Below are 23,475 nucleotides of genomic sequence, written 5' to 3' on the forward strand. Positions count from 1 at the left end.
TTGAGAATTCAGGAAAACATTCCATTTGGACCCAAAACACTTACGTGTAATTTTTACAAGGGAAAATGTCTTCAACAGTCACTTGGAAAATGTTCTCCCAGTTCAAGTAAACCTCAGTTCTAACACTTCTCATATGGGTATTGGATATGGTATATCTGAGAATCATGGAATCACAGAATAGTTTGGGTTGGAAGGGACCTCAAAACCCATCCAGTGCCACCCCCGCCATGGCAGGGACACCTTCCACTGTCCCAGGCTGCTCCAAGCCCCAATGTCCAGCCTGGCCTTGGACACTGCCAGGGATCCAGGGGCAGCCCCAGCTGCTCTGGGCACCCTGTGCCAGGGCCTCCCCACCCTCACAGGGAAGAATTTCTTCCTCGTATCTGCTCTAAACCTGTCCTCCTTCAGTTTAAGGCCACTCCCCCTGTCCTATCACTGCAGGACCCTGCAAAATGTCCCTCTCCTGCCTTCTTGTAGAAGGTGCTGAAAGTAATTGAAGTGAAAAATTCTTTACATTTTGTACCTACTGATATTTTTTTTAGTAACTTGCAGCCTTGGCTTCAGCAGACCCCACCAGGCCAGCGTGGCAGCAGGACCAGTGCTGCAGCCTGTGCCGCAGCACTGGGATATGATGTTCCAGCTCCCCACAATGTCCCCGGAGAGGAGACCAGCACCACAGTCTCAACCTTCAGCATCAGCAGCCAGCCCCATCCCAGCACCACTGGAGGCAGAATGTATCCCAGGGTTTTCCCAGGCTTCCTTGTCAGGAAGGGCACGGGGTATCCTTCCTCTTCCCTGTGCTTTCGATTCTCCCTCCAATCAGGCACTGAGCCTGTTCTCAAAGGACACACAAGCTGCTGAACCCTTGCTGCTCCTAGTGAAGGAGAGGGAGGGATTTGTGGATATCAAGTAATGTTCCATTTGAAGAGCCAAGAAAAGATTTTTTTATCATTGTGATACAGGAGGAAGGAGAAGAGGAAGTTACAATATCATTACCTACTGATTCCCATTTTTACAGTGGTATAAAGGCAACAGTCCCAAACCCACTTTAACCTCCACTACCAATCTGGAACTTAAAAACCACTAATTCAAAATGGGAAAGGAAGATGTTAAACAGACAGCCACGATACTGATCGAGGGAAGCCAAGGAGAACAGGAGCATTACCTATTACACTTTTGGCAAATGAAGCTCTCTTGAGTGTTGCCAGACCCAAGTCTCCTATTTTCACAGATCCAGTTGGTCCAGTAATAAAAATATTGTCACATTTCAAGTCTCTGTGAATTATTGGTGGAGTTCTTGTGTGCAAGAAAAGAAGACCCTTCAGGATTTGCCGACACCAACTCCGCAGGACTTTAGGTTTCATCACTTTAAATCTCTTCAGATACCTAGAGCACAACATACATAAAAGTGGGAATAAAGGAAGTGAAAACATTTTGTTAGAGATTTGAGGGGTTTAACAGCTGAAACTCCATTATGGATAAAAGCTCCTTATTAGATGCCACAAGAGCAGCACAGAAATATCCCAAAATTGAAAGAAACAGTTCTTTTCAAAGCAGGAATTAGAGCATTCAGTTTTATGGAGGATGATAATAAGCATTTTTGGTGCAAATACAACCAAATATTTTGAAGTCTAATAGCTCAGCAATTCACTGCACGCAGAGAACAGTTTTAGAATATGTTCATATATTCAAATCAGAAGAATACTGAAGTTCAATTTTAGCCACAAGACTTTGACTTTTTTACCATGCACCTGCATTTCTTTCCATTTACCTGAAGCGCTGGTTGGGAGGGGACATTTGGGGAAGATGTAGGGCCTGCTAATGCACTGGCTGAGTAGCACACTGGCTGAGTACTTCTCCCATTGGGGCTGAAAATCTGTTCCAGAATTCATGCCAACTGCTTTATATCAACCTTAACAAGACTGTCAGTATCAGAAGCTATTAATTAATATTGTTTAGGAGATAACCTAGAGCACCTTCAGCTTCTAAGAGATTCTACCATTCAAGTGCTCTTCCATTTGAAGTCCCTAACAAAACATGCAAATACAAGCACAAAACCAAGCACTAAACACACCCTGACAAATCTGAACGTCACAGGCGGAAGATGAAACACCAGAGAACAGCTTCGAGTTGCATAACCGAAACAGGGAAGCAGGCAGAGATGGAGGCCAAAATTCTGCCTGTCAAATCACTGCAGTTCAAATGCGGGGACAAATGACAGACACCAGAGAACAGCTCCATTTTTTGCTTTTATCTGGAGATGGCTTTTTTCAGCATATGAAAGTAGGATTTTGCTATAAATTTCTGCTGCTATTCTTAGCCCCCTTGCCGGGAGCGCAGTACTTACGTTTTCAGCGTTCCAGAGGTCATCAGCTCGGTAACCAGCACGATGCATCTTTTGCCTTTTGCACAGGATTCCCAGAAGTCATAAAACCTCACAATGTTTGGGTGCTGCAGACCTTTCAACATTTCTGCTTCCTCTTTAAATCTCTGCCTCTCTACTTTTGTGAGTTTTCTGTCCTATAAGCCAAAATGAGACATTATTATTAGTGATGGACAAAAATAAAGGCTCTGCATTGCCAGGGTATTCAGAATTTTAGATTTGTTTTATGCTTGTGTCAAGAGCAATTATAAAATCTTTTATGTAAGAGAGCAGCAGCATGCATGAACTAGGGCACTCGGCCTAAATCCAGCATTGAGAAGACAAAGAGATGCCTGCGCTACGCCATGCTCGTGACAGCACTAATATTTCAGGCACCATGAACACACCCGTGGCATGATGGATCAACCCTCAGCTATTTCTTCATGTTTGGGTGTTCTGAGACTCATTATCCAAGGTATTAATACCCACAGAATGTCATTTCCAGGTACAAATGTTCTCACAGCCAGGACAGCTCCCACTGCCCACAGCTGCTCCTGGGATGCTCTGGCACAGACCACCAGCTGAGGTCCCTGCTCACCACACTGGGCTCCACAGCCCATCCCGTTTACCTCAGGATAAATTAAGACCATATCACCTTCCAAAAATACCCAAACACATCCATTTTTCTATGTGTTTGCTGTTCTGCTTCATTTTACAGACTTTCTCCTTTTTGGTAAAGGAAGTGTTTCCAGCTGTCCTTCAGCTTCTTCCACAGGCCGCATATGCATGGAAATTCTTTAGATTGGAAATGTGAAATGTCATGCTCTACTACTCTGGTTTTCCTAGAGAAATTTCAGGGCATTTGCCATAAGCTCCGGGCTGTGCCGTGACCCTGCCCAGCGTGTGCAGAGCCTCTCTGCCCCTCCCACGGCTCCACAGAAGCTCCAGGGCTGCCTGGACCTCACCAGCACATGGAGACCTCCAACAGGCAGCTCAGACACTCCCTCTGACCTCTTAGGATGACGAAACAGAGCAGCAGGGGAGTTCCACCCCAGTCCCCACAATCGTGCCTGCCTGGTTTGCTCCCCTTGGCCAAAGCGTTGCCCACCCCTGCCCTAGAAATGGAGCTTTTGGGATCTTTAGAAGGTACTCTTACTCAGAGAACCAAACCCTCGCCAATCACCAAGATTATTTAGTTCATATTTTAACCTCAGACATCTTCCTTTTCTCAAGTCACTTAGGCACATCTACAGGAGCTGCACTCCTATGTACACGGAGTGAATTAAGTGGGAACACAGCTGACTTGTAGCCAAGATGCAAAAGGATCAGCCACCGCCATTTCTACAGCTGCCCTCACCCACAACCCCAGACAGCTCAAGATGGGAACGAGAATTCCCACAGCTACAAACAAGTCAGCCTCACACAGAGACTTCGTCAGAGGAAACACAGGCTTGGAACCGTGATGAGGCTCTTGGTGGATGACAAAACCCTGCCACGGTGCTGTGTGTGCCTGGGGGGAGTTTTTCCCCTGGTACTGGGGCTGTTGAGGGGTTTCTCCGTTCCCTTTGCAATCCGTGGAGCAGCATCAGAGCAAACCCTGCCCAAGCAGCAGCAGCAGCCCTTGGGATGGGCAGTGCAGGGTGCCCTGTGGTGACCAGGCCTGGGTCCCAGGGCAGCCAGGAGCACCCCATGCCCCACAGGGACAGCGGCACACAGAATGCCCACAGCCGAGCCAGGCAGCACCCCTGCTGCTCTGCACCAGCTGCCTTTTCGCTAAAGAAAAAAAACCAGGCTGTCTAACGAGTCAGGCAAGAAGAGCCACAGAATTGCTCTCAAATCCATCACTTCTTCCCTACTGCTGAGTTTCCATCTAATTTAAAACCTGTAGAATAAATCAGACACACTGCTGTTAGGGAGAGGGAGCAAGTCCCTGTGTAAGGCAGGAAGAGCAGAGTGGGAGCTGGCAGAGAAAAGGAAAGGTGGCCACACAGATCCAGCAGATTTGCAAAAACTTTCCAAGTAAAAAAAAGAAAAAAAAGATTACCACAGTCCTTGACTCTCATTTCCAGGTTTCTGAGCACTGTGAGAACTTTTCCACTGCTACTTTATTGGTAACTTTTAAAACTATCCTTCAGCAGACTATATAGACTATATATTCTGTATAGTCTCCATATTATGAGCAAGGGTCATTTTGGCAACTGCAACAAAGTGATTCTGGAAGACAAATGTGTGTTTTATTTGTAATTACAGTAGAATAAAATCCGGATTTTTTTCCTCAGACTGATATCTGAGCATTGTTTTCCAGCTGGAGAGGCAAGGCAAGGGCCAGGACAGAGCTGCCACGCCTGCGGCTGCAGCCTCCACCACGGGAGGGGTCTCTGGTGCCATCAGGGCTCAATCAGCCTCCTCTAAATTCCTCCAGGCTGAACCTGACACGAGTCGCTGGCGAAAACATAAACTGATTCTAAAAAGGCTTAAGGGTTGAAGTGTTTTCTACTCTGAAGCAGCAGAAACACCTGTTTAACTGCATGACTCACTCAGGGTTTAATCCAAACCCAAGAAACCTTCACTGGGGTCACAGACATTTATTCCCCATCATATAATCCACACAAGGTAAAATGTCCTCATCCCGAAGCTAAGGGTGTAAGCCTGAAACAACCTCCAGGCATTACATTTTAAGATAGAGAACAGGATTGTTTGGAAAGGTCATGACAAAGAAAGGTAAAAATAGACTCATTGAACAGTTTGGGTTGGAAGGGACCCTAAAGATCATCTGATTCCAACTCCCTGCCACAGGCAGGGATACCTTCCACTAGACCAGGTTGCTTCAAGCCCCGTACATCCTGGCTTAAATCCACTCAACCGGATTTAAGGCATCCTTTGCATAACTCAAATTTATCAAAATTTGGACAAATAAATTGAGTTTCCAGATTCATCCAAGGAGTCACAATCTCCGTGCTCTCTGATGCAGCAGATGTTTTCAGCTGCTGGACAGGAATCTTGGGGATGCCAAGTTATACACAACAGCCCTGGTCCTCCTTGGTTTCCCACATCTAACAGTGGCATCACAGGGAGTGACAAACCAGTTCAGTGCTCTGTCTGCTACACTGCATTCAGGGCACTACTGCTACCCTGGCCTTCCTCCAGACATGAGCTGGAGGAAAACATTCTTCTCAGTGTGATTCAGGTGATACCAGTATCAGTTTGCAGGTACTGACACACTGTCCCTCATTTTAAGACATTCACATCTCTTGGCTTTTTCCCTCCTTGCTGGGACACAGAGTCCAGGCTCCAGAGGTGACATTGTAATTCCATTTCAAAGAACTGAAAGCTGCTCAAGTCCACTACTCAGCACCAAGGTAAGATAAGATGCAGCCACAGCTGGGCAACCTGTGCCAGGGCCTCACCAACCTCACAGTAACATGTTTGTTCTGTGAGAGTGGGGAGGTGCTGGCACAGGGTGCCCAGAGCAGCTGTGGCTGCCCCTGGATCCCTGGCAGTGTCCAAGGCCAGGCTGGACATTGGGGCTTGGAGCAGCCTGGGACAGTGCAAGGTGTTCCTGCCCATGGCAGGGGGTGGACAAGATGGGATTTAAGGTCTCTTCCAACCCAAACCATTCTGTGATTCCATGAATTTCTGAATAGCACTTTACAGCCTCAATCTCTGTAAATCCCACAACCATTCAAACTGGATTAACATGATGTTTGCCACAGGAAGATAGGATATTCACTTATTTGTATCTATAATCAAAGTTCTGCTAATCCAACACATGTATGTTCTCTGCTTCTCCCTACTCATCACAGGCAGGACAAAAAAAAATGCCTCTCTCTGCTAATATAAAATTTATCCCTTCATTAAGTTCCTTAGTGGGGAACACCAGAAAAGACAGGAATTAGTTAAGTAAATGTGTTAACAAAAGGAAAGGGAAAACTTACAAATTAAATTTCTGGAATGGCACCCAAATTAACAGCAGGAACATGTTCAGTTAGTCATCCCCAAGCATCATTTCCTCCAGGTTGTAACATATGGGCTCTGACTAAGGATCTGAAAATTATACAAGCAGGAGATTGGCTTTCACCTGAGCCTTCAGAAGATTTCCAAGATTAACAAACGAGGTCAAGTTTCTTGCCTAATTCCTTGTGAGGGGCAAACAGATTTGGGAATCAACTCCATTCCCCCCCCATGAAGAAAGGGGTTCTTTCAAACAAGACTACACAAATTTTTCACAATCAATGCATAGAACCCTGTAGGAGCAGGGTCTGGAGCACAGCTGTTGCCAACTAAAAGCTGCTTTGTAGTTTCTCAGAATTTTTAAAATATTCTCCTTTTAAAGTCTTGAATTTTCACTAATGTTAAAAAAATTTAAACTACTTTAAACACTTGGATATCTTACCTACTTCCTGGCCTAAGGGCTTCTGTGTCTAGCTAGCCAACAAATACTGTTTTCTTGAGAGTTTTGTTTTGTTTTAAAATTCTTAAATAGCTGCATTTACTGATGGTTATTTAATTTTATCTCATTTTGAACAGATGAAGGCCTGTCTGTAGGGCAAGTAGGAGCATTAGGTCAGCAAATGAGGCCAGGGCTCACCTCCGTCACACAGAAGCTCTAACATCCCTGACCCACATCAGTGATGAAGAAAGAAAAACCAGAGGCACTTCTGACCCAGAGACAGAAATCAAATACCTACATCAGCAGAACGAACATCTGTTCAGATCGTTACATTTTCACATCTACATTCCAAGTACGTACTTTTGCTCATGTACCACAGCTACACTTCTAATCAGAGATGGCCTCGAGTACGAAATCAGTCACGGGACCCACTGCCAGCTGTGGAGCTGCCTGTCCATGGATTTACGGACAGGAGCACAGTTCTGCTCCCATGCACCAGCTCTGTCTCTTTAGTGTTATCCTGCCTATGCAATACATGTTTTATAGCATCCAGGACCTTTCATTCCCACACCCTGTACACTCAGTTATAAGCACTTATCACTTGGAGCAATCCTAAAGGATAAAATCCCCTCTCTGTGAACAAACAGCAGATGCCATCAGACAACTTGCAAATCAAGAAAAAAAATTTTACAGCTTCATTCCGTATCAGAATCCAGCCAACATTCCTCTTCACTAAGTCACCCTCAGCGAAGTTACAACCTGCTATTTGTCAGCGGCGCTAGTGAAGCGCAGGGAGATTTCCCAGGGGGAACTCATTTTCCAAAGGCATAAAAGCAGTCCTTGTCCCCATGGATACTCACAATTCAGTGAACAGGAGCTATGGAACAGGCTGAGGAAGATTTACTTATTTGCCTGAGTCATTGCTAGAAATCTATGGAAAATTAGGAGTTCAATTCAGACCTTTATGGCTAAATTTGGCAAGGTAGAAAAGGCTGAGCATGCTTTTTTGCTGGATGCAATCATACCTTGTTGTTTTCTAAATTGATTAAGGCACATGTCAAAGCCCTACAGCAGAGTAATGCTGGGATTCACATCTTCTACTGAACTTCAGCAGCTCATCCTGCAAGGGCAGGAAGAATGGGAGTCAATATCCCAAATCTCCAATCCCAACTCAAGCACCACAAAAACACCCAAGAAACCCAACACCACAGACAGAGCATGCTTTTTATAGATGAAAACCTCCCAACAACATGGGCAGAGTGTGTTTTACAGGTGAAAACCTCCCAGCATAACCACACCATGGCAACCAATGCTTAAACAAAAGAAGTTCTTTGTCATGAGCAATTGAATTAATTTCAGGTAGCACCTCCTTAACTTCCTTAATTACCAGTGCTTCACAGGCTTCACTTAAGCTTGTGATTGCATATGAAATACCAAAACAGTTCTGACTTGCCTCACAAAACACCTTTTTCAAAGGAAACTCAGAAATCAGTGTGTGAAAAAATCTGGACAAACTGTGACACCAGATCCCCTCTGAAAGGAAAAAGCCCTCACCACAAAAAAACCACTCCAGGCATGTCATGAGAACCTGGTGTTTCAGTATTTTCTGGAATCCCTTCTGAGCCCAACATTCACTGAAGTTTAAGCAGCAATTAATTGTGTTTTAAAAAACAAGCGTTTTGCTTCACCTACTTCCTGTAACCCATAAACGCAGTAACTGGGCAGGAAAATTACCCTCATTCCAGTGCTGGACTTGTCAGCACAGGAGGGATGCTCCAGCCATCCCTTGGAGGCTCAATCCTGGACTGGCCCACAGCAGGAGTGGAGGGAGACATTTCAGTGCTGCTGCCTAAAAAAATCACCTTCAGAGAGGTGGAAAGGGGGGACAAGAGCCAGAGAGATTCCATTGCCTTTGAAGGGCTGTGCTTCCCAGTGTGCTGTGACCATCAAAACCTGTCCCAGCACCAGTCCAGCAGCAGGGACTTGCACGCTGAGAGGAGCTATCCCCTTTGTGCTTCTTCCATCTTACCTCCTTACTCTAGGGCAGTTTTCAAATTAACTTATTTTATAGGTATGAAATCCCCTTAAATTTTCTGGTCTGGTGGAAGGTCATGGGGGTTGGAAGATAATCTCTGAGGTCCCTTCCAACTCAAACCATTCAAGGATTCTGTGACTCTCTTTTCTGTGTGTTTGCTACACAGATACGGTATTTTTCCTAAAGAAGAGAATGCCACCCCTTGCCCACCAGAGACCCTGCCAGAGAAGCTCCTACCACCCTCTGCAGCCTGCCAGGAGGCATCCAAACCATGCTCTGTTATCAAACAGTGTTCAAACATTAATTCTCCCTTGGCCAATGAGCTTCACCAACCAAAATTAACACAGTACAAAGAATTAGCAGAACAAGCAGAGTTTGATTTAGCTTTGCTCTGGCAAATTTAATCTTGAGGTAGCATTCGATCCTGCCTTTCTAACAAGCAAACAGCATTTTCATCCTATTACTGCTACCATTTCCCATCTTGTTATAACCTAGAAATTGCATACTTCAGCCTGTGAAACACCCTTAAATATTCTTACCAGTGAATTAATCATAATTCACCAGCAACCCTAAGCAGGGAACAGGATGCTCAGTTGGTCTGAGATTGTGGTTTAGGAATGGTACTTCCCGGTTTGGTTCCTCCACAGGGACTCTCCAAGCTGCTTTTTCTCACTCCCCTGTTTCCCCCTACCCTCTGTGGCGGGATGAAGAGTAGAAGATGTGTTTTCTGCCTCTCAAATAAAGCCCTTGGACTGTGTTGCATTCGTCAGTGAACCCAAAGTTAGGCAGCCTTACCAGTCCTAGAAGATACCCATGGAACAGCCCCTTCAGACTTTGTAATGGCATCCCCTTAAGGGTGGGTCGTCACAGTCTTCAATTATAGACTAATTAATCTAAATTACACTTATTTTAGGAAACTACCTCAAGTTCAAATTAGTAAGAAAACCACCACAAACCCACAAGACACCCCAAGATTCCTCACCAAACCAGACATATGGAGTAAACTGTAGGCGAGATTTTCAGAGTTCCTCAAATCATTGCTCCTACACACAGTGAATATACCTCTAATGTGATCACTCGTCTCACAAAATCACCACGTGTCACATAAAAGCAGCGCTCAAAAGCCATTTCTCACTTGCTTCTGTGCTGAGCCCAGGAGAGCACTGAGCATAGAGATCCTCTTGGTCACAGAACCATAGAATCCCCTGCATTGGGAAGAACCCCTAAGGATCACTGAATCCAACCCCTGCCCTGCACAGACCCCCCAGCAACCCCACCCTGGGCACCCCTGGCAGCGCTGTCCAAACACTCCTGGAGCTCTGGCAGCCTCAGGCCGTGCCCATTCCCTGGGGAGCCTGGGCAGTGCCCAGCACCCTCTGGGGGAAGAACCTTTCCTGATATCCACCCTAACCCTCCCTGGCCCAGCTCCATGCTGGTTCACTCAGGTCCTATCAATGATCAGCAGAGGGAAGAGATCAGTGCCTGCCCCCTTTCCTGCTCCTCCGGAGGAAGGTGCAGACCACAATGAGGTCTCTCATCATCACCATTATCATCACCATCATCAGCCTCGCTGGGCAGAGCTGCAGCAGATACCTCCAGCTCCCTGTGCAGGAGAACACCTTGTACCATCCATGTCTTTTATCACCCCAATGACTGCAGCCTTACTGAGCTGGACATATTTTATCTTGCTCCCAGTGAAGAGTTGTCCTGGTGCCAGCCAAGCATGGAAAACTTGCCCACACAGCCTTCAGTTCAACATCTCAGAACTTTTCACACCCTTGTTTCCACAAAACATGTAAGACTGACCAAGTTCATATGTGCCTTTATACAGTCATGCTGGACTTAATTACACTGAGGGATAGGAATGTAAAATAGCTAGAAAACAGAAAAGTGATGTGTCCTTGCACAGATCTTAAATTAAACTCTAAGAGTGGCTTAATGGATCCTGGAGAGAAACTTTCTCAGCTCTTCCCTCACACTGTGGCCTGCTGAGCCTCCTACACCAAGTCATTTAATGCTTCTGTGCCCACGGTTTGCATTTCTAACGCACACAGAAAAAGGATGAGGAGTTCCTCGGTGCACCCTGGAGATCTATGGAAGAGCAGCACCCTAACCAGCAGTATCAAGAGCTCTTCTCATCCCAACCTACTTCTAGTTTTAGCTAGGGACCTTTGGGGGGAAAATACTGGAAAATATTCCTTTAACATAATTTGCTCTTTCTGCTTTTAAAAAGACATCTTTGCAGAGGGCCAGATAATTGCAAATATCCAACTCCCCGGGAAATGTCCAAGACCAGGCAGGACAGGTCTTGGAGTGACCCGGTCTAATGGAAGATCTCCCTGCCTATGGCAAGGGGTGGAACAGGATGAGCTTTAAGGTCCCTTCTAACCCAAACCATCTTGTGATTCCTATAAACACCCGGAAAGTCCTGAGCCTCAGAGGCCCTGAAGCTGCTCCAGGAACACTCTGCTCTGGTTCCAGCCCTGCTCCACAGCACGCAGCACCCAAGAAAGGACCAACTGCTCACTGCTGCTGCTGGAGGTAAAATTCAAAAGAAAAGATGTGTGGGAAGAATATAGTGTGGAGATGAAGGAAAAAGCCAGTAGCCCATTCTTTCTGCTATAAGAACTCAAGAGACTGGACAAGCATTCCTTGCAGCAATGCTTGCAAAGCTCTGGGAAAGTGAGGAGAGGGACTTTTCACTGTCACAAAGCCACTCTTCAGATTGGGGTATCCCAGCTCCTAAACATTTAACAGAGCCATGTGTCTGGAGTTTGGAAATGCCTTCCTGGGAACCTTTCTAAGTGCTGAAAGGAGCTGTCACTTCTGGTGCATTCCTAACACCACTTGACAACCTGTTAGGAAACACTCCAAGGCAAATGCTGCACTCCCGGACAGGATACATTCATCGCAGTCTCCCATAATAGGTAGGAATTAAGCTGAAAGCATCACATTGTAACAAAATAGTTCCTTTTTCTTCCTTTTCCCTCCTGCAAAGCTTGACATTCTGTAGCCCTGCTCAAAAGAGTAACGGGAGCTCGTTAACTAAAACACACTAAGAGTTAAAAATTGAAGTCCCCATCCCTCGGACAGCAAGGCATGAAAGAGTAACATCAACATGGGTATGTGAGAAACAGATCTGGGCCATTTTCCAAGGAGATTATATGTTTGGGTTGATAAAGATAATAACATTGACATAATAAACTCATATTTCTGCAATGCATTTGCTTCACATTAAGAATTGTAATGAAACAGAAAATATCTGTTTACATAAATTAATTAAAAATTGGGTAAGCAATAAAAATACACATCCTTGAGGATTTTCATGAGGTTTTGCAGGGCTCAGGTTTTATGCTAACAAAGTGATTTGCATTTTTACAAAGAACTGTGAAAAAAAGCCCATCATTAGTAACAAATGCTACACTTTAGAAAGAATTAGGAGAGTGTTGCAGCATAAAAGTGACAGGTCACAAACAGGGACTGAGCTTCTTGTGTAAACTGCATGTGAGCAGCCCAACGATGCTGGGGCTGGACCATGCCTGGCCGTGGCCTGATCCCAACAGAGCTGGGGAGACCAGCAGAGCCTGAGGTCCCCTCCTGCTGAGGAGGGCACCTCCCAGTGCAGAGAGCATTGTGCCCCTTAGCATGGACCCAGCCTTTAAGGATGGGCTGTGAGAGTCAGTGAAGCATGGCCCATGCTGTCCATGCCTAAGGAGTTCGGCCTGCACAGTTTATCTGAGAGTGCCAGGGATTACCAGATCCATTGAAGAAACTCTTACAAAGCAAGGCACATAGAGGAGACTCGATCAGACGGCCACAGTGGTATTTTGTGACTTGGAAGTCCGTGAAACCATTCTGTTACAGCCCCAGTTATGTTACCAGACACATGACCTTGGCTACAGGCCCAAAATACTGATTCAAATGGCCATTAACAAATGCAAACAAGAAAGTTCAAACCTTGGCTAGACAGGACCTATGAAAACATAAAGTCAGCAGCCCCAAATCCAAACAAACATGAGTGATGCTCAGTGATAGGAGTCCCTGCAGCCCATCATGACAAGAATTTGAAAACTGGATAAGCAAAAGAACCCCAACCAAAACAACCCTCGTCTTGTACTCTCAGATTCCCAACTGGTGGGCACAGACACATTCCTTATGAGTTGGTGTGTTCAAACTCCTCAGTCACAGCTGTTTGGTAATTTAAAATCTGTGGCCGACAGCAGTATGGATTTTATAATGTCATGCAAGAATTATTACATGGACTGTATTTAACAAACAACATCAGACAGAGATGCTACAGAAAGCCCCAAAAATCAGGAAACACTACATATAATTTTCTGAAAGATTTCAAGAACAGAATCACAGAATAGTTTGGGTTGGAAGGGACCTTAAAGATCATCTTGTTCCCCCACCATGAGCAGGACACCTTCCACTATCCCAGGCTGCTCCCAGCCCCAATGTCCAGCCTGGCCTTGGGACACTGCCAGGGATCCAGGGGCAGCCACAGCTGCTCTGGGCACCCTGTGCCAGGGCCTCACAGCAGACAATTCCTCCCCAATATCCCATCTATCCCTGCCCTTTGGTAGTGGGAAGCCATTCCCTGTGTCCTGTCCCTCCAGCCCTTGTCCCAAGTCCCTCTCCAGCTCTCCTTTAGGCCCTGCAAGGGGCTCTGAGATCTCCCTGGAGCCTTCTCCTCTCCAGGGGAACACCCCCAGCTCTCCCAGCCTGGCTCCAGAGCAGAGGGGCTCCAGCCCCAGGAGCAGTCCTGTGGCCTCCTCTGGACTGGCTCCCAAAGCTCCACATGGTTCTCATGTGGAGGCCCCAGAGCTGGGTGCAGTGCTCCAGGTCCCACCAGAGTAGACCAGAGAAACTTCTCCCTCGACCTGCTGGTGATACAGCCCAAGATTCAGATGGCTTAAGAATACTCAAAAGACTTCCAAATGGGAAAACTAGGTTATGGAAAGGTTATGGAAAAGAACTGCCTGGTAGCTTGAACTTCACACTCAGATTTCATGGAGTAGTCCAAGAAGATAATATTTACAGAGACTATTTACCAAAAAAGGTTTGTTGTATGTTTAATCACATATTGTTTCCTACACTCATAAAACCCAATACTAGTTAGAAAAGCATACAGAAACCTTCCACTCTCTGTTCTCTCTCTCTCTCCCACAAAACATTCAGCTGAGAGGAAGAAAATGCAAAAACTGACTTTACCAACTCCCTTAAGAGGGGATCTATAAAGATGACGTTGCTCTTGGCTGCCTTGGTGTGTACCTATGCAAAGCAAATAAAAAATCCTTCCCATCTGGCTGGTGTTTGACTTCAGGCACACCAGCAAGGCACTGTGGAACTGAAGAACCCACCCCCAGAGAAACAGCCCAACAGAAGGATTTGCCCTTCTCTATCAATTTCAGTAAATAAAAGGACTAAAATCTCTTAAAATTAAACAGCTGAAGAAAAAAAACAGTAGTGAAAATACATATCATATTAATTGGAATGAACAGCACTTCATTTGATTGCTTGTATTTGGTTCTTTGGTTTTTTTAAGAAAATTGCATTGCCAGCAAAATGTAGGATTGAAAAACCATTGGTTCAGTGCACCTTAAAATGGTTCCATATTCAATCCATAAATAACACTACTGGTAGTGTTTCTCTGATGATGGATCTCTTTGCTCAGTAAAACTTTTAAAATACATCACAAAAATAGCATCACGAAAAACATGACTAGCAGTTTGGAAAAATGACCTGGGAACTATGCCTAGCTTTCATGTGACTTTAAAAGGCTTTGTAATTATTTTTTTAACTGTACAAAACTCACATACTTCATCTCTCCTTAGAGGCTTTTCTATTAATAAAGACCAATAATTATGCCCATTTAAGATTGCAAAGGCTGGTCTCTCTGAGGTCCCTGTGATTGCACAGAATAAAAGCTTTTTCCTACTGTGAAACAACAGCCTAATTACCAGTGAAAGAGAACCAGCAGTTGGAGTAGGACTTTTTTAATCACCAGCAGTAATGGACGCGCACTGTACAGAATGAAAATCCTGGGACTGTGCTTCCCACAGTCCCCAGGATAAGTGACAGGTGAGTACATGAAAGGCCTTCATCAGTCAACAAGTTATTGTGCAGTCTTGGGGAAAACGGTACTTGTACAGGAAAACAAAGGCGCAGACGTCTGCAGCGTGGGCTGAAACAAAAGCAAGCAGTGCATTAACCACGTTCCACTTGTAACCGCATCACCCTGGGAAAAAAACGCAGGATAGAACCTTGCAGGGAAGTGGTCAAGACAGTTACTGAAATTAAAATCAAAAGAGATACCCTCAAATGATTCTATTTCCCTCACTCTCAATAGTCACTGTTTCTGTAAGCTGAACTCAGCTTTGCCTTCCCCCCACCCAGCCCCAGCTGCCCCCACGTCCAGCCCGTGGTGCCCACGCTCCTGTGGCAGGGCAGGTCCTCAGCAGCCACAGGTGCAAAACACGAGGGCTAGGCTGAGGATTGTCACACCTCATTTCCTTTTATAATGAGGTGACCCTCCTAGCTGATCAGGGGAAGCCAGCAGACGAAATCTTTCTGGATTTCAGTAATGCTTTCAGTGCTGTCTCGCACAGGATCCCTCTCACTTAGGTAAACTCCCGCTGGTGAAGTGTGTGTTTTGCATTAAATACTTTTGTTCAGAATCTCTGGAGGGACACTATCTAGCATCACTGCATGGGCATTCACAGCCTTCCATATTTTCAGCCCTTTAAATTACATATTTAAAATCCCACTTTATCTTTGTATTAATTCTTTTATAGTTTATTTCTTTACACATTTCCTATAGAAATTTCAGCAAGACCTGTATTAATACAAGATACAGCAGAGAGAAAGGATGAATTAATTTAATTTTAGAGTCTAATTCAACTCATCATCAGAAGTGTCTTGTCATCAATTCTCACCCAATAGTTTGCTCAGTGCCTTCCACACTCTCCCTTTTTGTATATTGCAGAGGAAATGCAGGTAAGACATCATGATAAATAGCACAAATAAGGCATGAGAACGCCTTAAAAGCTTACATAAGAGGGCAGGGCTGTCTTTAAAACTCACTGACACATTAAAACCCAAGGCCACACCCTCACTTGCCATGGACTGTACCCAAGTGCAAAGCACACACAGGTTTCAGTCCACCTTGAAGTCCAGCTGAAGTCAGGAATAGCAGTTTGTGCTTTTCTTCACAGCTCATGCTGATGTGTAGTTGTGGGGGAGGTACTGAAAAAGTTCAGAAAGCACAGTTTAAATGAAAGGGAGATTTGTTTGTTTTTTAAAAAAAAGAAAAAAAAAAGAAAAAAATCACAGTGCAATGTGGCAGCTGTTTATCCTCGTGTGCACACTCTCTCAATGGGCTTCACTCCCTGAAAGCTGCCAGGGATTTCTGGGCCTTCACACTTCTTTCCAAACAAAAGCCTTATTACAGATCCTGTGCACTGCCTTAGTGTTCACTTCACATCCACACCAGGATCACTAGGGGTTTCACAGATGCTAATTTTGCCGGGTCACGGTTTTGCAGGAGGAGAGAGATGCAGTGAGGAATGACCAGCAGCCTGAACCCACTTGGGCTGTGCCTTTCCACATGGCTTCCATACAGGTCTATCCCACACAGGCAGAGATGTCAGCCTGAGCCCACCCTGCGAGCGTCATCGCCCAGAACAGGCTGGACTTGCTGTGCATGTACAGTAAACTAACACACCCACACTCGAGAGCTGGGCTGAGCACAGCCTGCCCACTCGCCTCAGATCCCTGCCAATCATGCAGGAAGCCCTCAATTTCCTGGACAATATGTACAGACTCACCGAAAGGAAATGCCCATGGAAATTTGGGCATTTGACAGCTCTACTAGCCTTGCAGGAAGTCTACAGGAGCCCTGTTTTCTTCCTCCTGGTGGTAACCATACCTCCAAGCTCTTCATTCTACAAATCACTACCCTGTCAGTGAGCCACGCAGCACCAGATTGGACACACGACACTTCTGTGACTAAACACCATCTGCTTCGTGTGCCGAAGAGCGATTCCACTCACAGCCAGCCAGCACTGCTCTCCAGAAGACCACCAGTGGAAGTGATTCATGCCATTATTAAATAATACTGTCTGTGTTCTGCTAACAGAAGCACAAGGACCCATTTCTGGTTAAGAAAACACTGTCAAGGTCCACTGGTTTAATTTTATCCTGAAATGGGAGCATATGGAAAATGGTGCCCTAGGGAATGATGGTATTCTCCCTCAACAGATGTTCTTGCCAAAGGAAACATTTGGAAGGAAAGCAGGTGTGATTGATGAGATGGTTCACAACTGTAAACCTTGGCCACAACAGCAACACCATTTCCATTTCATTTCAGGCTATATCAAAAAGAAAGAAAAGCAATTATATTACTGTAACAGAAAGTCAGGATGGGAGGAGGGCAAACACACACTCATTCTGTGTCCTTACAGAAACCATACTGTGTGTTAAAATAATGCCTAGTAAAAACCGTAATAATTGAATAATCTTTCCAATAAAGTGTTATTATTTCACAAAAAGACCCCTTCAACATAATGATACTACAGTAACCAATTTAGAGCTGATTTACCACTACAACAAATCAGATTAGCTCCTCTTTTGTTATTACTACTGTCTCTCTTTACCAGGCTTAAGTTAATAACCAACGATTTCTTCTAGTCTATTTACTTGGTTGCTTCACTAAATATGCACTGAGCCAGGAACAGACCTGCTCTCAAGAGATGAGGTTTTGCGGAAAAACAAGCATTAACCTCAGTGTTTCAGCCACAGCCAAAAATGACGCATTAATGCTTCACTGCTTTTGAGATTTTAAGTGTTGCATTTTTCCTCTGCTATGACCAAACCCCACCACGTATGTTCTGACAGTATCCACACTAGCTCAACACTTTCAGATTACGCTGAGCAGAAAGTAGCAAGACATTCGATACGGCCTCCTTGGGAAGATTGTGTTCTTACCAAGAGTGACCTTGGCAGATGCTCCCAGACACAGCATTTCTAGAAGGTATCAAGATAAGGCTCCTTCATTCTGCAGGATTCTGTATGATGTGCAGTTACCCTGGCAAATTAAGTCATAGAAACACTGGCTGAAAACCTTTTTCAACCCTGTCACTAAAAAAAAAAAAAAAAAAAAAAAAAGAAAAAAAGAATCACCACTACTAGGCCATTTAAAAAAGATCAGAAAGACAGGATGAAACATCAGCATCTAGGAACACCCTAACATCACTTCCACAGCTATAACAATGAAGCTTGAACAAGTAAAGATGACAAAATTAGTTCACAGATGACACCATCACTTTGGGCTGGAAGGCAAATCCCAGAGGAATGGCAAGACCCCAAGAGCCAGGGCCAAGCACTGATGCTGCCCCCCCTTGTCCCGAGGCTTCAGTGCCTCAGCTGACGAGGCACCGTGACCATCTCTGCATACCGGACAAGTCACACCCTCTACCTGTGCAGAGCAATATTCTGCTTAAAAACTGCCCAGATCTTCCATGCTGGATAAACCACTATCAGGTCACACCAGTTTATCTCTGCTTTCAGGTTCAAGGCTCCACCGGCCATCAGACACTTGGGTGAGTTTTCTGATTCTGAGCCTCCAGCTGTCACCAACAACTCCAACAAAAATCAAACCTATAAACAAGAGTGTAAATGAACAACCCAAGAGGCACCAAGGCTCATGAGCAGAAAAAGAGCCTTTTCTGCTGTTTCTTTTTAAATAGGAAGCACTATCTGGAAAACAGAAATCTTTATTTTTACAGGTACGTTCAAAACTCAAGGGTTCATGCAGTTGCAAACTTGGCATGACTTCAAGATACTACAGATCTTAAAAAAAAAAAAAAGGCAAAACCTCGCAATTCAGAAGCAATATGAGCACTTAAAAAAGATATTTACAAATTAAAGTGGGGGGGTTTTAATCTTTCTCTTTCTGAAGTTTCCACCTTGCACTAGTACAAGGTGTTGGATGAAACGTAAAAATCGTGACAATATGCTCCTGACATTTGACAAAAGAGACAAGCAGTAGCTCAAGGTCTTAGAAGAAAGAGATTCTTCTTGTGGAAGCCTCCTACATGAGAACAACCAAGGTCAAGTGCAGGACATGCCAGATAATCAATCTTGTTCATAAACTTAGCAATCTTCATATTAAAACATTAAGAATTCTTGCTGTGCTAAACCTTTATTCCTCCTCGTTTAGTTTGCTGGAAGTCAGCTGAGATACAGTCCTTCGAGCCAACTTCATCCTCTAGCCTTCACAGCTCTCTTCCTTATAGTGACTTTTCCCTCCCTTGGCCTTTCTAGAGAGTTATTACAGACCTCTTGGCTTGCCAGGCTAACTGAGCTGAGGTCCAGCCTTGCTTTAGAAGCAAGATTCTCCTTTCATTTACTCACTCTGGTGGCCCTTCATGATAGGTTCTTCCTTTTTGAAGACAACTGTCAGGGCAGTCCATGCACCCAGACAAGTCCCTGCTGCTCTCAGGTGCTTGATTCCTCCGGAGCAGAACAGGGACAGTTTTTTTGACTGGCTGTTATTTGCAGTTATGCAGCATAAGCCCTACATGATCTCAAACCAGTTCAACCCACTCTTTATGAAATAAATGTAAACAGAACTTGCCAATATCTCAGTTTAAAGATGAGCTGGCTATTCAGTTTAGGTTGGCTCCTTACCAAACTAAACCAAACTTATGTTACCCATGTGCTGGTTGAAATAACAGTGCTCACAGGACTGGCCATATCAATGTCAATGCAAACCTTGTGACACTGAGTGTGTGACCAATGCCACAGGGTAGAGTAAGAGAATTGCAGCAAGTGGATCTGGAAGTCACCAGGAAATATCACCAGTCTGCTCCCTTGCTCCAAGATAGGAGCCATGATTTTTAAACTATTCCTGACAGACCTGCACACAGCTCCAGTGAGCCTGCCTAAGGAGTATTTGTCAATGCCTAACTGCTCTTAGTTAGAAAGGTCTCCCTGCTCTCTAACCTACATGTCCTTAGTTTCATTTTGAGCCCATTAATTATTTGCCTCTACATGGTGGCCATTCACTCAACTCCTCCTTTAAGAAAGTACTTGTGGTTTTTTTCAGATACTATTCTTCAAATGGACAAACCATCTCTCACTACCAGCCACATACCTGAGATCTCTCTGTGCTGTCATAATCACATGCTGGATTCTGAAGGACCAGTCCACATCTTTCTTCAAGTGAGATGCAGTGGTTTGCACCGGATAGCACGTGGCCAGCTACCCAAGGGAAGTGCCTAACATTTTGTACAATAAGGTTGGGGAACATCTTTTGAGAGCAGAGTTCATGGTTCACAACTCCCCTACTGATACATATACCAGCTTTGGGAAGAGCAGAGCCCCAGCAGGTGTTCAACAGATTCTTAATTAAAAGTAATCTGAAAAGCAGACATTGCATTGCAACACTCACCACCAGCTGAGGTTAATGTGAGTGCTCAGACTTCGAGGCACAGGTTTAGTTCACCTGCGGGACCAGGTACACAATACAGCTCTAACTCATTTCCTGGTGCACTCACTCTGCCTTAGAACCACAGGACAAGGCACTCCAATTAGAGGGAAAATGCAGGAAAGGCTACAGGCACTGCAGCATTTGGGATATTAATCTTTCAACAGAAACAGCTTTTCAGAAAGGCCTGAGGAGGCTCATACATCCCAATTAGATACATCCCTCCTAAAGCAACACCTCAGAGGAGGTTCTGCATCCTCCTCTCCCAGCAACTGTGTTCACATCCAAGCCACCTGGGCCAGCCCACTCGTGTGCATCTCCCCCCAGCCCCACTGCTCTATTCATGTGGTGCCTGTTGTTCCTGACCACCGTGGCAAGGCAAGTGGCCAGGCAGACACAAAAGGTGCTGCTCAGAGCAGCAGCTGAAGGGCAGCATCGATCCTGCATCCCACCTGAAAGGCAGAGAAAGGGCAAGGACTTTCTCCACAACTCACTGCAAATGTAATGCAAAAGGAGAAGGTAATTCAGGCAAAATCCTACCCAGAGGGAAGAAATCCTCCAAGCCCCATCTTACACTGAAGACTCAAGCCAGCTCCACTTAGGTGAAGGAACCAGGAGAGGATTCAGACATCCCAGGAGAGAGGGGGATAAGAAGGCATCCCTGCTCTGACCGCATGCTGCTGGCAGACCTGTGAGCTTGTCCCTTTCCACACCCATCCATCCCAATACATCCAACTCCTCCTTCCTCTCCTCCCTCAGTCATCCTGAGTCCCTGAGTCACCCTTCCTGCAAGCATTCATTCATTTACCATATCTTCCCTGGAAAAACACTTGGAGTTCCATCTCAATTTTCCGCTGCACTGACGTTACTTGATTCCTTACCTCCCAGAAAAAAAAACCCAAAACCAAACAGCCAGTCAGTGCAACATGATTTCCAGCAGCAACCCAAATTCAACCTGACACCAGCTGGGTGTGTGTCAGGTCCCAGGCTACTGCAGAGCCCTAAGGATAACCCGCTCATGGCAAACCAGCCGGGCAGAAAGCCCTGGCGTGCCTGACAAGGCAGAGGCAGTGCACAGCTCACTCATCTTAAGACCTTGATTAACTCTTTCCTGCACTGCATTTTCCCTCTGCTGTGTCCAAAGAGTACTGAATATTATGCAAACACTTGGGATCAAGCAAACCAATCGGTGTCTGGGATAATCCCACTCCCTTTGCCCTGTGTGTTGGTGTGGAATGCCAAGCTTGCTGTTCCCAACCACTCACAGTTTCGCTGTCCTACAATTCACTGCAGACAACAGCTCTTGTTGTTCTTCATGCCCACATTATGTAACTGTGCCTTTGCATGTGGACAGAGCTCTCCACGATCGGCTTTGACTGCATTTCCCCATGCACATTCACAGCAGTTTTGAGAAGAAGGAACACTAGGAACTCTCTCCTATGAATCATCCTCTTCCTCAATAGCACAGGCAACTGAGAAACAGCCTGTGTAGGAACAACTTGTGCATGGGAAGAAAAGGCCCTAATGGCAGCCTGACCTGCAGCTGTGCTTTAAAAGAGGCTCTGTTACAATTCCATGTTTCCAAACAGGTCAAGTTATTCATGCAACGAGTTATGCAGGTAACAAGCCAGGCAACAAGTGAGAGGACAAAAGGAAACAGCCTACGGTTGCATTAAGGGAGGTTTAGGTTAGGTATTAGGAACAAACTCTTCACAGAAATGGTTGTTCAGCCCTGGCACAGGTTGCCCAGGGCAGTGGTGGAGTCACCATCCCTAGAAGTGCCCAAAAAATGTGTGGATTTGGCACCTGGGGACATAGTCTAGTGGTGAACATGGTGGTGGTGCTGGGGATGGTTGGACTTGATGATCTTAAGAGATCTTTTCCAACCTTATATGTCTATGATTCTGTTTGCCCATGCCAGCTGAACAGAGAAGGAGGGCAGTGCCCACGGGGCCACCTGGAGCCTCGCGGCCATCACCACGTACCCAGCCCCAGCAGGACCCACTGATCCCACCACGGTTTATCTCCCATCCCCGGAATACCTACACACATGCTGCTAAACCAACAGATTTCACAGCAGGGAACCCAACTAATCCTTGCTTTCCTGCTCTGCTCCATGCCCCATGCTTTCCCAGACCCCTCTCCTTGAGTCTGCTGCCCTGCAGACAGAGCTCGGTCCCATGGAGATGCCCCCACGCTCCTGGCCCAGCCCACCCTGCACACCAGAGACATTTGCAGCCACCTCTGCCAATGTTTCATTTCTGATGATTAAAAAAGATATCTGAATATATTCCTCCGAAGACTGTTTCAATGCTCCGAAGAGCTACTGTCTGTCATAGAAGAACCTGCTTGATTTTTTTTCATATTTTTAACTTCAGACAGAAGATTTTTCATTAACTGCAGTGTATTATACAGCACAGCCACATCTTATGATGCACCCTGCATTCATTAAAATAAAAGTTTGATTTGAGACGTAACAGTTTATTTAAATTGTTATGTAAAGTGAGGAAAAGATTTCCTCACTCAATTTAATTTGCAGACTCTTGAAAAAGAAATTCAGGAATACTTCAACCAAAAAATTATGCAAAACAGATGGAAAGAATATAAACGATCTCTTACAAAAAATAGGTGTGCACTTAAAACCAGAATAAAAAACACCTCTTAATTCAACTCAGCAGAACTTAACTAACTTAAAATGGGACTTTGAAGAAATTAGAGGAATAGGTCTGTTCAGAATAACTAAATATTTTCTGCGGCATTAGTAATTGGAATCCCTTACAATAGGGATACCCATTGTGAAGAATAATTATCTGGAAATAAACAGAAGAAGCACAATGAATTATCCTGTAAAGCCCAGACAGCTTCTCATTAGTTACTAAAAACTTAGAGGAAAAAACCAAACCATATTTAAAGGAAGCCACCACAGGCCCATACAGGTTAGTTTAGAGGACATCCCATTAAACTGAGAAGAGGATATAACTAATAATTTTCTTATTATGGCTTTTATATGTTGGCTGCTGTTCCAAGGATGGATTAAATACCACGGCTGCTTGGTTGGATATGAAATTAAAAGCTCTGTGATGACCCCTCATTCCCAATGGGGCATTTTAGTTGGTTTTTCTTTTTTTTTTTTAATCTATTAACTACGCATTAGGTCCTCCAGAACATTACCCTGAATAAAAATGGTTTCAAATGAA

The 23,475-nt window shown here is 45.0% G+C and overlaps 1 protein-coding gene across 12 annotated transcripts in view; it reads right to left on the reverse strand.

Moving 5' to 3' along the window:
* The window catches only part of WNK2 (WNK lysine deficient protein kinase 2), a 102,962-nt gene that overhangs the window by 62,365 nt on the left and 17,122 nt on the right, over nucleotides 1-23,475 (reverse strand). For all 12 annotated transcript variants that reach the window (XM_048316235.1, XM_048316237.1, XM_048316229.1 and 9 more), the window contains exons 2-3: nucleotides 2,348-2,520; nucleotides 1,166-1,386 (exon numbers count right to left, since the gene is read on the reverse strand). In XM_048316235.1, coding sequence (XP_048172192.1) covers nucleotides 1,166-1,386; nucleotides 2,348-2,520 — 394 coding nt within the window. The remainder of the gene's footprint in view (nucleotides 1-1,165; nucleotides 1,387-2,347; nucleotides 2,521-23,475) is intronic.

This window comes from Corvus hawaiiensis, chromosome 11, assembly GCF_020740725.1.
Source record: "Corvus hawaiiensis isolate bCorHaw1 chromosome 11, bCorHaw1.pri.cur, whole genome shotgun sequence".
In the NCBI taxonomy this organism is placed as follows: Eukaryota; Metazoa; Chordata; class Aves; order Passeriformes; family Corvidae; genus Corvus; species Corvus hawaiiensis.